This window comes from Raphanus sativus, chromosome 6, assembly GCF_000801105.2.
Source record: "Raphanus sativus cultivar WK10039 chromosome 6, ASM80110v3, whole genome shotgun sequence".
Taxonomy (NCBI): Eukaryota; Viridiplantae; Streptophyta; class Magnoliopsida; order Brassicales; family Brassicaceae; genus Raphanus; species Raphanus sativus.
The window spans coordinates 39289518-39307136 of NC_079516.1; the positions used below are offsets into that span (position 1 = coordinate 39289518).

Sequence of the window (17619 nt, forward strand, 5' to 3'; positions counted from 1 at the left end):
TATGTTAGTCTAGAAATCAAATTGAACGCGTTTGTTAATTAGTTTAAATTTACATTATTATACTTCTTTTGTTTTATATTAAATGTCGTTGTAGAAAAAAAAATTCACCGCAAAATAAATATTGTTTTAGTATTTTAATGTAGAATTTATTAATCTTATTCTCTAATTTATTTTTCTATTGGTTGAAATATAAATAGATGTATCGGTAATAATGTTTTTATATAAAAATATGTAAAATTAAATAATTTTTTTAACTTGTGTGCACAAATCTAAAACAACACTTTTTAAAAATAAAATGGGTGAAGTATATAAAAAGAAATTTTACATATCATATATAAAATGTGTGAAAAAACATAACACTAATTGTATGTCCACTACTTTTATAATGTATAATCCAATATCTCTATTTACCACGCGTCAAAGCATCTCTATTCGAATCCATCAATTAACTAGTGTTACAATAAATAGCTGTTCCAATAAATATGAGAAAAGTAAGACCAACAACTGCGCTGGCTTGGGGTCTGCATGATTAACTGTATTTAATACAGCTTCTTCTTTTTTTGGTTAAAAAGAAGCTGTAGTTAATACAGCTTCAACTTGACAACTTCCCCATACAAATGAAATTAGAGTTTTTAGTAGAGGTATCTATTTGGTAAGCTTTAGCCTTTAGCAATAACTAATCAGAGTTAATCCAGTATTCAAAGAGAAGACCTGTTAAATTATTTTTATGGTGAGGAGGTGATGAGTGAAGTTTGAAAAAGAATGAAAAGCTGTTCCACATAAGCACAAACAAAGGCCTGCACTTTTATTTATCTCCACATGTCTCATGTCTTGTGTTCAGATTCTTTGTTTTCCCACAGCTGTGTTGCACTTTATGATGATCTTCTTATATGCCAAATATACTGAAATCAATGAAAACAGATCTGCCATATACAAACTTTCAAGAAATTGATCAGTGTTCTGCGTGACATCCTTAAACTTTAGTTTGTTGAACATATATGACACTGTACAATCAGATCTAAGCTCTCTGATTACTTTAATTGGGCCAGCTGGTAGATTAGCCCAAGCCCAGCAATGTTACATTGAACCACAGCATTGAACCCAAGCAAATTGAAACTAGATTTGATACATACTGTGATCCCACCAACCATCACATAATGGAATAAAGGCTAAAAGTACAAATGTAAACTTTTCTCACGTGCTCTAATTTGCAAACTCGAGATTTACCAGCAAATGAAGCTTGGAAGAGAAGGGAAGAGATAACAACAACAAAGTGGTGGGGGTGGAATAACTTCTACGTCACAGGATCAGATTAGATGTCCGGGCCGATCAAGAACAAGTGGGTCTTGAGTATGATATGATCCAAAAGATCAATTACAATCAGTCATGGTAGAAATAAAAAGAGACTGTGAGAATCTATTTCAAATATAAGAAAGCTACTAATCATAAGGTAAATACAAATTCAGGAAACCTACCTCAAATAAATGTTAATTTCTCTTATCCTTTCTAATTATAGTATACTCAGATTATGTAACACATACACATCAATGGCAGAGAGGGGTATTATTACCAGTTCTTGTTGCTATTTAGACAACTTGGTCTTAGAAGTCTTGTTAGACTCGATGAGCCTCCACATGTACCACGAACCAACGGACCTATAAGGCCTCCACTTCTCACAAAGCTGCTCCATCTGCAACGGACCGGGAAGGTTTTTCAAACCGTAAAGATCTCTCACGCCTTTCCTCACACCGAGATCACCCACAGGCAACACATCAGGCCTGTGAAGCGAGAACATCATGAACATGTGAACCGTCCACACTCCAATCCCCTTAACCGAAGTTAACCGCTCCACCAACTCCTCGTCGCTCATCCCGAGGATCATCTCGTCTGAGAGCACGCCGGCTTCGTATTTTCCGGCTAGGTCGTGGAGGTAGCTCGCTTTTCTCCCGGAGACGCCGATCTCGCGGAGGTCGACGGCGGAGATCGAGGTTACGGACTCGGGGAGAACGGCCGGTTCGCCGCCGCGGAAGAGGGAGACGAAGCGGTCGTAGATGCACTTGGCTGCTTTGGTGGCGAGCTGCTGGTAGAGGATGGATCTCGCCAGGGAGAGGAACGGCGTGCTGGTTGATTCGAACACCGGGGGAGTGGTGCTGTGAGCGGAGATTACGGCTCCCAGAAGCTCGTCGGAGATTCGTAGGTGGCGGAGCGCCGCATCGACCGTTGATTTCGAAGACAGAGGAGACGCGGTGACCGTCGCCGGCGAAACTTTCCGGATTTTACGGGGTCGAAATGTGATCTTTGAAGAGGAAGGACCAGAGGTCTCTAAAGATTCGGTTTTGACGGCGGAGATTGAGGAATCCGGCGGCGAAGAAGGTCGGTTTAATGCGGTTAGGGTTTTACGGAGAGACATGGCGACGATAGGATTAATCAACTGGCGCGGTGATGATCGTTGAACACATTAGTAGTTGACTGTAAGGAGTAAGAAGATCAAATTCATTGTTGGGCCTGAAGATATATAAATCGGCCCAACAATGAATTTGATCTTCTTGGTCTGTGAAGGCTAGTGATTGTGAGTTTTATATCCTTTCGCTAAGCCCAATATAAATCTTAAGTGGGGCCATTTTAGCCCGGTTTTGTTGAAACTGGGTTACCAATAAAATATCATTCTTTTGGTAAAAAAAATAGTAAACGTCATTTTTTATCAACGAAGTACTTAGAATACGGACATATCACGATACATTTTTTTTTTAATTATACAGAGGTATCCTGGCCCTACAGAAGTGGTTCAGACTAGTCACATATTGCCACATGTCGGTTTTCTATCTCTGGCGATACCGAAATATTAATTCTCCAGTGGCTGGACTTCAAACTCAGGTAGCAGAACTCACAGCTGTAAACATTTTACTAACTGAGCTAGAAACTCCGGTTCACGATACATGTTCATATCCAATTTATGCGGATGTACCTAAACTTTCAAAATTTTAAATAATATTTGATGTTTATTTTTTTGGTAAAATCATACTCCCTCCGTTTTTTAAAGAGTGTCGTTGTGACATTTTTCACACAGATTAAGAAAGTTGTTGAAATATATGTAAATTGTAATTAATTATACCTTTTTGACCAATAGTATTTTAGATAAATAAAATTATTTATAAAATCAATGCAGTTTGTAATTAATTTTCAGCTGAAAGTTAGTATAATTTACATTGGAATTGTAAAGTGACACTCTTTGTGTAACAAGAAAATGAGCTTAAAGTGACACTTATTATGAAACAGAGGGAGTATATAAATCGTCACATAACTTATTAATCATCTAATTTTGATGTTACTATGAACATCCACTATAGTTATGATTTTGGGTTTTGTAATTAGGTACTCAACATCCTGACATATCAGAGGTCTAATACTAAACTAAAAATTATCAACATATTGCATTTGATATAACCCAATTTTAAAAAGCTAATTAGTTTTAAAATGTAAGGTTTATTTGTACATATTATATTTGTTTAATTATTTATTGCATAACAGTATATTACGTGCGTGTGTTTGTCATTATAGTTTTGGTTAAGTATCTATAATAGTATTTATTCTATTTTAGAAAACAAATTTATGGATGACAAGAAAAAAATGATGAACTCATAAAAGTGGGCTCCAATCAAATGTTTCTTGTGTATGTGCTAAGGACCGGTATTGCCTAAACATACTAACTTAGTTGTTGAATCAATCCATCGATAAAGGTATGTCTTATTTCACATTGGTCTTTACTAGTATGATATCACTACATGGTTAAGAAATCAAACTTCTATTGTAGATATTGAAGAAAGCTGTATATTATGTGACAACTACTGGATAAAAATATCAAAATATTATTGTAACAATGAGATTTTTGCGTGATCGTGCACAGTAGACTAAAAAGCTGGTAGATTAGTACAAACAATGCTGCAGAATCGGTTCAGTAAAAACTAATAATAAAACAAATGATAATATTCTGCTGAGCGCATATTGACACGAACAAAAGGTCAAGATGAGGTAAATAGATTAAAGACAAAACGACGGTCAAAATATAAAGGAGGAGAGAGAAAAATAGAGCATAATACGACAAAAATAAGTTCATTAAATCACTACAATGCTCTGATCCAAACTGAACCCACAACAGTACCACAGACATGAGTAAACCCACATTGGTACGATCAGAATCTAATCTCCTTATTCGACGATCAGATTTCAATCTCCAAATTTTTATTTATTTTAACTTTTAATCAATTAAAACACACACAACAATAATTAAGTCTCAGTTGTGAAATTCAGAGACTCAGCTGGAACTGAAACTTCTCATTTCAACCACAAAACTATCTAATCTATTAAAACTGAAGTACAAATAGTAATTAGCCTTAAGTTTTCCACAAAAATTACATCATTATGCCATTGGAATGAAAACACAGTCGTTTAGTGCATTCCCTACCGATTCTCATCGTCTGTCACTTTGTCAGCCCAAAAATTCACAGGTTTAGTTAGTAATAGTTTATATTGTTTGGCCTTTATTTTACGTATATGGCCCATATTACAATCTTTATTTATATTATTCACAAACCTTAACCAAATTTGTTATTTACAGAATGTGTCACTAGATTTAAAATTGACACTACACAAATTAATTCACAAAATACATTTATTATCTATATTATTAAAACTAAAGTACAAATTGAGTTTGTTTGAAAACATGAATAACAGTTTTAAAAAACATTTGTTTTGAAATTTGGATAGCAGTATAAAAAGGAATATAATGTTGTTTGGAAACAAATATAGCAATATATTAAGAAAAAAAAAATTTATGTTATTAAGAAAAACTGAAAATTTATTATATTATAAGAAAGAGAAACAATGTACTTGGGTAAACTTTAAAATATATGAAAATTAGCTAATCTAATTATCTAAAAAATCATTGGTCTAGAATAATCATAAAAAAAAATTAAACTTTATATATATATTTCAAATCAAAAGAATAATTTAAAGTTGATTTATATCAAAAACTGATTCAACATATACATATATTCAAAATTTTACTTTTACTAAAATATTTTCCAATAACCATTATTGAAAAATGTTTTCAATATGTATAAGAAAATACAATAAAAGTCAAATTTCATATACCAACTTAAATTATGTTTTTTTATTTGACACTAAATTTTTAAAATATAATATTTGTGATTATTTATATGATAGTACGTACATTATTGGAAAATATTTTCAGTTCGGGTCTGTTTGGATTTCTGGTTCCCGGGGTCAAAGATTTCAGTCTTATTCGGATATTTCTAAATTTTGGTTTGGATTCGATTTGGATCTTTGTGGTTCGTCCGTGGTCGGATAAATTGTTTTTAAAATTCATTATATTCTTTAAATATAAACAAAATAATATATTACATATAAATTTGAATAACATATATCAAAATACCTAAACTTAACATATAAATTGGTTTGATTTAAATACTTGAATAGAGAATCCATAATTTTTAAATATTTTTAGTATTTTGAGTATACTTAAATGATTTTAGATATTTACATATGACTATTTATATATATTATCAATTATTTAAACCAACTTAAAAGTACCATATATATTTTGGATGTTTTTAAATACATTAAATCTAAATATATATATATAAGTAAATAAATCTATTTCGAATACATTTGTGTATCCGAAATACTTCAATTCGGATCGGATCAGTTTCAGTTCTTTAAATACCAAAATTTTGAATAATTTGCATAATTAATCAATTTTGATTCGGGTTTGGTACTTCTTTTTGGATCGGGATCGGTTTGATTTTTTGGATTCAAATTTTTTGTCCAACTAATATATTGACATGGAAAAAAAATAACAAAATATCTTATAAAAAAATACACCCGCACGGGCGTGCGGGTCAAAATCTAGTATACATTAAAATAGTTGTATCCTATGTCTTTATTTTTGGCCTGTGTTTTTCTCTGAACTATAAACTCTTTTTTCTTACTAGTCATGATTACATCAACCCATGCAAAATGTATATTCACATTCACCATATTATTCATTTCGAAGTGCCAAAATGTGTGATATTCACATTCACCATATTATTCATTTCAAAGACTTCACACAGGCAGAGAAAATTCCCATAACACTACAAGAAAACACGCTGATATTGAGGGACTTTTTCCTCGGTATATCGTCGGAATAACCGTATTCCCTCGAAAAAAACTCCTCGAAATTTCATTTTCCCTCAAAATTTCCTCGAAATTTTGTGACGGAGTTTCGAGGAACAATAATTCCGAGGAGATTTAGAGGACAGGCGTTCGTCGAAGTGGTCGTCGATATATATTGAGGAACCATTCCCTCGGTATATACCGAGGATTATACCGAGGAAAGAGCCCTCCGAAAATTTTCGAGGAACTCAGTTCCTCGGAATATTCCGAAAGACAGTTTCCTCGGTATATACCGAGGACAGCTGTTCCACAGAATATATTGAAAATATTATATTTTTTTCAAAAAATTATTTTTGAAAAAAAAAATATTTTTAAAATTTAAATTTGAAAATATAAAATTAAAATTTAAATTGAAAACATATTATCTAAATTTCAAATACAAATCAAAATAAATCATTTCGAGTTTTTGAAAGAAATTAAACTACGGGTTTTGGACGTTCGGGTCTGGCATGGTCGGGAGCTCCACGTTGGCGTTCGGGTTCATGCCCCTCATCATCGCCATCATTTGCTCGTTAAGCTTCCTCTGTGCCTCCCAGCCCGCCTCTTGACTCGCCACCATGGACTCCAACGCAGATATGCGAGCATCCTTGTCCCTCATCTGACTCAGAAGGACTTCTTGATCAACAAAGGACGGTGGTGCAGAAGAAGACGAAACCGAGTTGGACCGACGAGCCAAACCGAACAAACGGCCCTTCTTCTTTGGAACCGATTGAAAAAGAAAGTGTCAAATTTAAATAATATAAAAAATGAATTGAACTTTAAAAAAAGAACTTACCGCTTCAACGATTTGGTTGATCCGAACCCGAGGCAAGCCGGTCGATCCCGTCGAATAGTCATCCTCGGTTTGAAGCTGAGACACTTCATCTTCCATCTGACTGTCGATGAGGGTGACCACATCCCTCACAACACCATCATCAATCTCGCCGGTCTTCTTGTTGGTATACGCCGTCTTTATTAGGGTGAGATGATCAACCGGCTCCCCCTCATTTTCTTCCGCCTTGAAAAAAACATAAATTAAACAAACATTAGTAATTAAAAGAAATGCACAAAAAAATATATTAGAATCTTAAATAATATAATAAAAACCGACAAGCTTACCAAGCGATCCTCTAGACTGGCTAAAGATTGAGCACCCAAGTTATGGATGTACATGCCCTTCCTCTTACGGTCGCTCTTGCGGTTGGTGGAGTTGGTGGAAGAAGTTGCTCTCACTTCTTTCTTACTCCAATGCACACCCAACTCCCGCCAGACGTCGGGGTTCATCCCCTTTGGAATCTTTAAAAAAAATTTGTTAAATAAATAAAAAAATATTTTAATAAATTAAAAAAATTCTTTCATAAATAAAAACCAACCTTGTTTAATCCCACTTCTTCTTCCACGTGTGGATCTGCTTCCCATAGTTGTCCATAACTTTATGGACGAAGTGGTAATAGATAAATAACGTATCATCGGCATTCCAGTTGAATTCTCATATTGAAGAACATCTTCGCAGTTGGTGAGCAAATATGTTTGCAAATGACTGCGCTCCTGCTCAGTAAGTCGACGGTCCTTTGATTTTCCGCTAAGTCGTCCAACATCTGTGAAAATGTCAGGAACCGTAACATGGTATGTTGCCCGTTCGCCTCTATCATCATGCCGAGCAGGTCTTCTGTTTTTGGTCTGAACTTCTGATGGAAAGTAGTACTCAGCAAAGTTTGAAATTTCTTCATTGATCATCTGTGCGACTATAGAACCTTTCACCCTACTTAGATTTTTCACCATCTTCTTCAAATGGAACATATACAGCTCATACAGATACATCCATCTATACTGCACAGGACCACCAAGTTCCAATTCTCTTGCCAGGTGAATAACAAGATTCTCCATAACATCAAAAAATGAGGGAGAAAATATATTCTCAAGGTTGCACTGAATCACGGCCATGTTAGTCTTCAGATTTTCAATACCTTCAAGAGTCACTGATCTGGCGCATAAATCGCGGAAGAAAGCACTTATCCCTGCAATTGCTTCATGAACATTTCATGGTAATAGTTCCTTGAAAGCAAACGGAAGTAAGCGCTGCATCAACACATGACAATCGTGACTTTTTAAGCCAATAAACTTTCCTTCCTTTCTGTCGATACAGTTACGCAAATTAGATGCGTAACCGTCTGGAAACTCCACATCGTTTGAAATCCAATCAAAGAACGCATCTTTTCCTTCTGCATCAAGTCGGTATATGGGAAAAGGAGCCCTACCCTTCTCATCAACATGAAGTTCTGAACGAGCACATATATCGACTAAATTCAGTCTTGACTTCAAGTTATCCTTTGTTTTACCTTGAACGTTAAGGATCGTGTTCATGAGATTGTCAAAAAAGTTCTTCTCAATATGCATGACATCTAAATTATGCCTTAGCAAATGATCCTCCCAGTATGGCAGATCCCAGAATGTACTTTTTGTGCCAGTTATGTAGGTTTCCAACAGCATCTACCGGAAAACGCGAATGTCCACCGATGTCTGGCGTCCTTTCTGCACCAAAATCTCTTAGTTGTGTCTTCAAACATTTCCCACTAATTTCCGCAGGTGGACTGTCAAACACTCTCTTGTTCTTCGTAAACAAATTCCTACTCCTACGATATGGATGATCAGGTAGTAGGAATCTCCTGTGACAGTCAAACCAACACGTTTTCCTTCCGTGTTTTAGTTGGAAAACATCAGTGTTATCTTGACAATACGGACATGATAGCCTTCCATGCGTTGTCCATCCAGATAACATACCATATGCTGGAAAATCACTTATTGTCCACATTAGTACTGCCCGCATTTGAAAGTTTTTTTTACACGAAATATCGTATGTTTCAGCACCTTCAGCCCATAGTTGTTGCAACTCATATATTAGTGGCTGAAGAAACACATCAAGTGATCTCTTAGGATGCTCTGGTCCGGGAACGAGAATGGAGAGAAACAAAAACTCTCGTCGCAAGCACAAGTTTGGGGGTAAGTTGTATGATGTAACAATGACTGGCCATAGAGAATATTGTCTTCCACTCTTCCCATACATGCTGAAACCATTAGTACATAATCCAAGGTAGACATTTCTTCTCTCATACACAAAGTCGGGATACTTTGATTGGAAATGTTTCCACGCTTTTGCATCTGAAGGATGTCTAATCTCACCATCTGTTGAGTGCTCCGCATGCCATCTCATTTGTTGCGCTGTGCGTTTCGAAAGATACAACCTCTGCAACCTTTTCGTCAAAGGCAAATACCACATCCTTTTATATGGCACTAGAACTCTTCCACTCGTATCTTTATAACGAGGCTTCCCACAAAATTTGCATGTAGTCTGCTGGTCATCCGCCCTCCAATAAATCATGCAGTTATCGCTGCATATATCTATTACCTGATAAGATAAACCAACCCCAGCTACGAGTTTTTAAACCTCGTAGTATGAACCTGGAGCTACATTATCCTCAGGTAGAATACCTTTAACAAAATTAGCTATTGCATCCACACAGTCTTCAGCCAAGTTATAATCTGTTTTAATGCCCATCAGTCTCATAGCAGATGATAAAGCTGAATGACCATCTCTGCAACCTTCGTACAATGGTTGCTTTCCAGCATCCAACATTTCATAAAATCTCCTAGCTTCTGCATTGGGTAAATCTTCCCCTCTAAAATGATCATTTATCATCTGCTCAGTACCTACACCATAATCTACATCCGCTCTAATTGGTTCTTCTAATCTAACCGCCGGCTGAGGTTCGCTAGTACTACTAAGTTCATAATCAGTTTCCCCATGATGATACCAAATTTTGTAACTTCGTGTAAACCCACTCAAATATAGATGAGTCCAAACATTCCACTCTTTAATAACTTTTCTATTTTTACAATTAGAGCAAGGACATCTTAACTTACCTGTTTCTGCTTCCGGTTGTCGGCGAGCTACCCTCATGAACTCGATTATACCTTGATTGTATTCTTCCGTAAGCAATCTCGTGTCCGGATCCAAATGAGGTCGATCGATCTAAGAACGAAAATAATTTGAAGAAGACATGTTTTTTTGGAATCAAATTCGTAATAGTAGGAGAGAAGAAGAAGAAATAGAGTGAATGAAGAGGAAGAGGGGTGGCTGTATTTATAGATGAAATCCTCCCGGCATCCTGAGGAAATTCCGAGGAAATTCCGAGGGAAACCGACATTTCTTCGAAATTTTCTCGGAATTTTTAAAATCTCCTAACGGTTCTCCCAACGGCTATTAGATGTTGTCGAAATATTAGAAATATCCGTCGATTTTTTCCGACGAACGAGGATTCCTCGGTATTCCCTGTAAAAATACCGAGGAAGTTGGTCCTCCTCGAAATTTCCTAAAAAATAGTGAGGAAATTTCGAGGAAACCACATTTCTTGGTTTCCTCGGTATTTCTTCGATTTTTGGTCAGAAATTTCCGAGGAACACATTTTTCCTCGGTATTTCTCTCAGAATCAGCGTGTTTTCTTGTAGTGTAAGGAAGATGTTTAAATTTGGAAAATGAAAATAGAAAATGATTTTTAAATTGATTAGAATTTTACTTTATAGATAAACATAAACCTTAAGTTAGACCGTCGCTTTCAATACCATCAACATCGTCGGTTCTACCATTTTTTCCAAACACTTTCTTCCATTTTTTTAAATTAGACATAATATAATAAAACCACATGGAAATTTTTTAAATCTAACGTCAATTTCTCTTTCCTTTTCTATCTGGTGAAGTCATGGACAAGACTTGCCCTATCCGCCACATTTAGCCTCCACGAAAGAAACGGAACGCCGCTGAGACCACCATCAGAATCACAGTTGTTAGCTCCAGCGCTGCCATAATCATCCATGAACCTAATCTCGTTTGCCGGATAGTTGCAAGGGGCCCTCTGCGTCGTGTGAGGACCCCACGAAGTACCATTATTGTTGTTACCAGTGGAAATACTGTAGTTGCTGTAGCCGGCGTTGTGATGACTGTAATGATCAACTGCTACGGGTATAGATCCGGCGACAGCGTTCCCTGAAGCCGCCGTGGTTCTTCTCTCTTCTTTCTTGAAACGAATGCCGCATGCGTTGCATAGGGACTGTAAATTCCAAAACCATCCATATCATTTAGCCATCAATATCACAATTTAATGCTGTTTTCAATAAATAAAGCTATAAAGATAAAAAAGGAATCGTTTAAAAAAGGATGAAATGACTTCGTTTGAATTTTTTTTTTGTTTTTTTGGTAGTTGTTTATTTATATGATAAGGTCGCATTTAAATATTTCAAAAACATATTCAATGAATTTTAATCACCTCAAATATAACCATAAAAATCAGTATTAGTGAAATATTCAACCAGTAGAGACAGTAAAAATCCGTAAAAGAGAAGAAAAAAAAAGGTAAATAATATTTTTTTAAAAGGATGAAATGTATTCTTTGTTTTTTGCAATCATTGTTTTATTTGTTGATTATCCACAAGAAATCACATTTTCTAATGATATTAATAGAAGTTAGTTACCTTTGGGCCTCTAGGACCATTTCTCCATAGAGGAGTTGAAGTGGTATCACAGTTGGCACAGCGTCTAGCAAGCAGAGAGTAGCCGCCGCCATTAGAGCAACCGCGTGTTGGTTTGATGGGATTAGCAGTGGAGAAAGAAGGGACGTTAACAGACGGCGTCACTTTGGAGTTGTTGTTTCTGGTTTGAAGCAAGTCCCAGAAGTTGGAGATGCGGGAAGACGCACCAGAGGGAGTAGAGCGTCTGCGTTTCTCATCCTCCTCGCAAAGACGTGTGGAAGGAGTTCCAAGAGAGAGAGTGCAGTCAACGACGGAGGAGGAGTGATAATCCTCGCCGTTAGGCTCGAAAACGCCGCCGTTTTGCATGGAAAAGACCGCTGAGTAAGAGCCGGCGGCGTTGGAGTTGTTGTAGCAGCAGCTTTGGTTGTGGTGGTGTAACATTCCGCAAGAATGACAATACTGCCCCTGAATTGAAGTATTGTAGGGAGTCTGCATCATCTCTCTCTCTCTAACTTTGAAAACCCTAAATGTAGATTAAGAGAAGATAAAGAAATTATGTGGTGATAGATTGTAGTAGCAGGTTTTCACGTTGGAGTGAAGTGAAGAATGGAGAAGGGGGTCTCACACCTATATATAGAATCAGAAGTGTATATGCAGGTTTTTGGTAAAACGAATATTTAAAATCAATAGAATATGTGGGGACGCAGCTTTTTACGAAGTACATATTAAATTATCATTTAATCAAATGGGGCTCGCTTGCTTTTAAATGTTTTATTACAAAACACGATGATACCAGTACATCAAGTGTTTACATCAAAGTAGGAAAAGAAATTTAATCACTGTCTATATTTTTTCTTTTTATACAACACATGCTTAGGATATCTGGCTAATGGCTATGTTTAATTAAATCAAAAGACCTATTTCCAGTTAACCATCAGCTCATGTTTTTCTATATTCAGTTTAAGTGTATAACTTATAACAAACAAAGATATTCCTTAAGGAGGTGATTATATGAATAAAGTATCTCTATTATCATTAATTAATCTGAGTGTATAAAATTCTGTTTTTATACAGGACTTGACCAGCTAATCGAACTAACATAAATCAATCAATATCCAATTTATATGTACCACCAATAAACAATCACTATACAGACTATAATAGATCAGCCGTTACAAAATAGGATCACAAGGTATAGAGATGACATGACGACTCACATTATAAAAATATGTAGACAAACAAATGTATTTAATGGTATTATAGTATTATGAGGTTTGGATGATTTACCCTGAAAATAACTAACTTAGTAACGTTAATACTTCTCTTTCACAAACTACGAGAATTACAGTGTAAACTTATAGTATTCGATGTTCTCGAATTATGGGGGAAAATTACAGGGGAAATATATATAAATTTGTAAGAAAGAAAAATCGAAACTATGTAGAAAAATTCGAAATCATTCATTTACAAGCTTCCAAAATCTTCAGACTAAACTTTGGTTAAAGACTGTAAGTAGAACTTTAGTTAGTGTTAATAAATGAGATGGTGGGATCGGATGAAAAACATGCAAGTTTTGGACAATCATACATCATACATACAAACTATTGTTAATTGGTTATTACTTTTTAAAGTAATGATTATGTCACTCGCACACGAATGTTTCCTATATCTACATTATTGTAACAAGGATTTGAAATTATCGATCTGTTGAGTAAAACCAAACCATGCAAAATACTCGAAGAAGTAGAAGAAGGAGAGAGTGATGTGATGTTGATGGTCAAATTTAGCCCACGTGACAAGGTGGGAGAGAGGAGACGAAGTAGAGTACAGTCATCACTGCAAAAAAATCTCCGATCACGAGGATCAAATTTCGATTTTTTATTTGTTCTCTTAGCAGCATATAATGGTATAAGAAATCTGTCTCTTTCCGTATTTCTGCCCTAAACCCTAAATCTCACGCGCACCTGCCCAACTCGCGCGTGGCCTCGTCCTTTTATTTCCACATCGCAATCACACGTTCGATATCTGCTCAGCCTCATGTGGTTAATGATGATCCATGATGATGTAAGTAAAATGACTGAGATTTGGTTATTAGATTTCTTCAAAACTTGTAGATATAGCTAGAGTCTACTCTACTCTTGTCGTCAACGAATACTAGTCTTCGTCCCCCTTTGTTTTTTTTTTTAAATCAAACTAGTCTTCGTCCCCTATTTAATGGATTTGTTTTGTCTTTTTCAACATAAGTATGTTTTTTCTTTCCCTTTAAAATATTTATATTGAAACATTCAGAACACAACATTAGTGGGGAGAAGGTTAACCCAAGACCAAAGCTGAGGGAAATAGAATTCCTCGAAGACTAAATCTTAAGAATATTTCGACTAAATTTTAAATCTTAAGACTAAATCTTAATAACCTCATGTGGTTAATATTTCGAATTCCGACCTGACGGCATAATTTACTGTAAAATAAAATAAAAAATGCAATTATAAACAGATAAAAAAGACATTACTTCATATATAGAGTACGGATATGTCTACCATTAAACCAAACTCCAAACAATCTCCTTACGTCCTTTTGACATACGTTACCAAAACTTGATAGGTAACAAAATCCTCCCATTACGGATAAGCATAACAAGTAAGACCATAGATGATAGAGCCTATGCTTCAGAGACCAGCAAGAACAAGCCACAAAGAGCTCAATCATAGATTCATAAGAACCATCGGGTACAGCAATGCCAACATGCGTATGTTTATGTTTATGCTTTAATTAGTTAAAACCTTTTTTTTTGTAAAAAAATTTAGTTAAAACCTTCCCTTTTTGTTTTTGAGAATAAAACTTTCCATTTCTTCAATACATGGAATTGTTACACTTGCATTTAGATATGGTAGGAGAAGCGCTTCGGTTACGCAGGCAGCAGTGGTGATGGAATGATGTATTTTTTTTTTTTTTTATATACCTACATGTACGTTAAGATGTGTTCCCAAAAAAGTACGTTAAGATAAATATATAATTTAATTATATTTTTATGTTTTCAAATATTGTTTTTAGTCTTGAGAAAATTATAACAACTAAATTTTTACCTGATAAAAAACAATCAAACAAAATGAAATAAAAACCTTGCAAATTGCTTAACATTAATTAAGAAGAAGAAAAGAAACTAAATTCTGAAAGAAATAAAAAATTAAGTTTTGACATTTGTGAGATATCAGAGAGGTATATAATTTGGGTGGATTAGCTATATAATGAGAATCACATTATTTTTATTTGATTTTTGGATAAGGTAGATGGTTAGAACCGACACCATATTTAAGGGTATAATGTCGGATTTGCATTCAGAATCTTTTTACCATTCGAACCAAAGCGTCCTTTTGCCCGAAAAAACCATATTGGAAGGTATAATGTCCAACTTGCATTCTAATTAAACTCATTCTATTTCTACTATATATTTTAGGATAAAATATTCAGGATAAAATATTTCGTTTCTTATTATAATTTTAAATTTACAATAGAATAAATTTTAAATTAATCTAAATCTATATAATTATTTTATTTTTTTATTTATTACTACTTTATTCTGAAGTAAATTAGAAAAAAGTACACGGGAGTTGTTAAATAAAGCGAGATGCATATAGAGCATGCTATGAAATTATATCATAGACATAAACTAAGAAAATGACATACTGTATAAAACATTCTCAATAATCTTAGTGAAATATAACCAAGTGCTTAAAGGAGGTACAGCTGTACTGCCCGCCACCCGGATTCGAGCCTTGGCCACAACGAATTTAACATCCCTTCCGTTGGGGCACTGGACCCCTTTCGGAGGATAGTTGGGAATGTGGCTGCCCAGATACCAAAGTTATCAAAAAAAAAAAAATATAACGTCTGGCGAAAATATTTAGTGGTCTCGTTAGAAGTTAGAACAACAATCATGGTCATAATATGGTTGGGTAACATATCGAAACCCTATGAGAATCCAATTCCTCGTGGGAATTTTAACAAAGAGAATACGAAACTAGAATCATAATGACACGAGAATATCCAGGAAGATATCATGAATTTTTAGAGTAACAAGAAAAATATTGCATGCAAAGAAAAGCTAATAGATTAGATTGTGAATAACCCAAAAGATAAAGGGAAGAATCCCCTCTATTCAAGTGAAGTACCTTCCCAGCATCATCAAAGCAACAGCCCAATTAGCCTATCCATACACTTGTATGAACTATATATCTCCTTTTTATTCTATATTTTATACTTTTTCTTGGCGAGAGAGAGAGAGATTCGGTTCTTGAACCTTTGATGGGTCAAAGAAGGATTCTCTAAAAAGGAAAGGTCAAAGAACTAATAATACTCCCCATAAATTTGATCTTGAACTATTGAAAAGAAACAAAGAAAAAGCTATTGGACCCACAACCTCTTAAATCATTACACCTAATAGTATTACAACATGATAAATTATTTTTCCTCTATAGCTAAACTATAGTGATATACTGATATGGTACGGAGTACTTGAATTTTAAAACTTTGATCTCGAATATATGAAAGAATAATATGTATAGTGCCGAAAAAATAAATGAACATGTTATAAATATTTTTTTAAGAATCAGATGTAAAACACGTACAGCTTGAAATGGTGAAAGTCTTATAGGTGAACAAATTACACACACTATATTACTATGTCTGATTAAACATACAAATTCTGACCAATTTAGGAGGCTATGCTTCGACTTATCCATTACAATTTCAAATCCGATGAGCGTTTATGTATGAATACTTTAAATGGAAATATATCAGACCAGGCGCTCCATATTATATATTCTCTATATTAATTTGAATTTTGATCCGCAGTACCTAATATACAAAAAAGGCTTAACAGTTGTGATCAAAAGACGAACTTATTTATTACTAAGATATCTTGTTGTTGCGCAGTTACTTACTACTCCCTCTGTTTTTTAAAGATGTATGTTTTGGTGTTTTCACACATATTAAGAAAACACATTAACTATACATCATTTTTAGAAATTATCAAATTCCAATGCATTTTAACCAATAGTCTTTCAATAAATTCAATCAATTTTATTGAAATTTGTAATTTTTGTATAGGAAACATAAAAAATACATCTTTGTGAAACAATTTATTTTTCTAAAACATCTATCTTAAAAAAACAGAGGGAGTATCATATTCGAACATTTAGAAGAAACATTTGAAAACAATAGTTTTAAAATAAAAAGGTAAAAATCAGATCGTCTTGAGATTGCTGAAACTTAGTTCGACTACGACCACCACTTTCCAAAAGATGCTCTGTCGAACGTTAATATATATACAATTTTAAAACTCTAATTATTGTACATAATCTATATTTATAGTAATTTTGTTAAACTCGAAACGTAAAACCGTGATAACCCCGAGACACAAAGCGTTACGTTTCGCCACTACATGCAAAGCTACGTATATCTCACACGACTTAACAAGCCGTGACCAATACGCTCCCATCCAACCACCAGTTTTTGAACTCACGGGCTTTGACAGGCGCCTTGTTATGTAGTGTGATATGAATAAACCAAGCATTTCGCTAATGCCCACAAATAAACAACGTATAATTAAACTGAAGGCACACGATATCAGATTTCCATATATACTATACACCGGGATTTGCTTGGTAAGGAAATAAAATTTACTAACTGTTTACATTCTTATTTTTCCCAATATTCATTTTCAGCAATAATTTCAAAACTTTCAGAATTTTAAATATTTATAAAGTATCGTTGTTCTTGTTAGTCTTAATTAATAAATTAAAATTCAATCAAGCTTTTAAGAAAACTAAAAACGAAAGCTCAGAGAATCATAAACTTATTTAACTCTAATCCACAATGAAAATA

At 34.6% G+C, this 17619-nt stretch overlaps 2 protein-coding genes across 2 annotated transcripts; both read right to left on the reverse strand.

Moving 5' to 3' along the window:
• Positions 1-1012: 1012 nt before the first annotated feature.
• LOC108806172 (DNA-3-methyladenine glycosylase 1) lies at positions 1013-2490 on the reverse strand. Its single transcript, XM_018578215.2, has 2 exons — positions 1571-2490; positions 1013-1345 (listed from the first exon to the last, which is right to left on the reverse strand). Exon 1 carries the CDS (start codon positions 2408-2410, stop codon positions 1583-1585), a length of 828 nt encoding a protein of 275 aa, XP_018433717.1. The 5' UTR covers positions 2411-2490; the 3' UTR covers positions 1013-1345; positions 1571-1582.
• Positions 2491-10782: 8292 nt separating this feature from the next.
• Positions 10783-12325, reverse strand: LOC108809899 (GATA transcription factor 18). Its single transcript, XM_018582035.2, has 2 exons — positions 11740-12325; positions 10783-11318 (listed from the first exon to the last, which is right to left on the reverse strand). Exons 1-2 carry the CDS (start codon positions 12232-12234, stop codon positions 10956-10958), a joined length of 858 nt encoding a protein of 285 aa, XP_018437537.1. The 5' UTR covers positions 12235-12325; the 3' UTR covers positions 10783-10955.
• Positions 12326-17619: the final 5294 nt, after the last annotated feature.

What these genes read in the sequence shown, in the direction of transcription:
- LOC108809899 (XM_018582035.2), bottom strand. Translation starts at nt 12,234, where the DNA reads ATGATGCAGACTCCCTACAATACTTCAATTCAGGGGCAGTATTGTCAT. An exon ending in ATGGTCCTAGAGGCCCAAAG is followed by an intron (nt 11,319 to 11,739) that starts GTAACTAACTTC and finishes TGGAATTTACAG; the next exon opens with TCCCTATGCAACGCATGCGG.
- LOC108806172 (XM_018578215.2), bottom strand. Translation starts at nt 2,410, where the DNA reads ATGTCTCTCCGTAAAACCCTAACCGCATTAAACCGACCTTCTTCGCCG.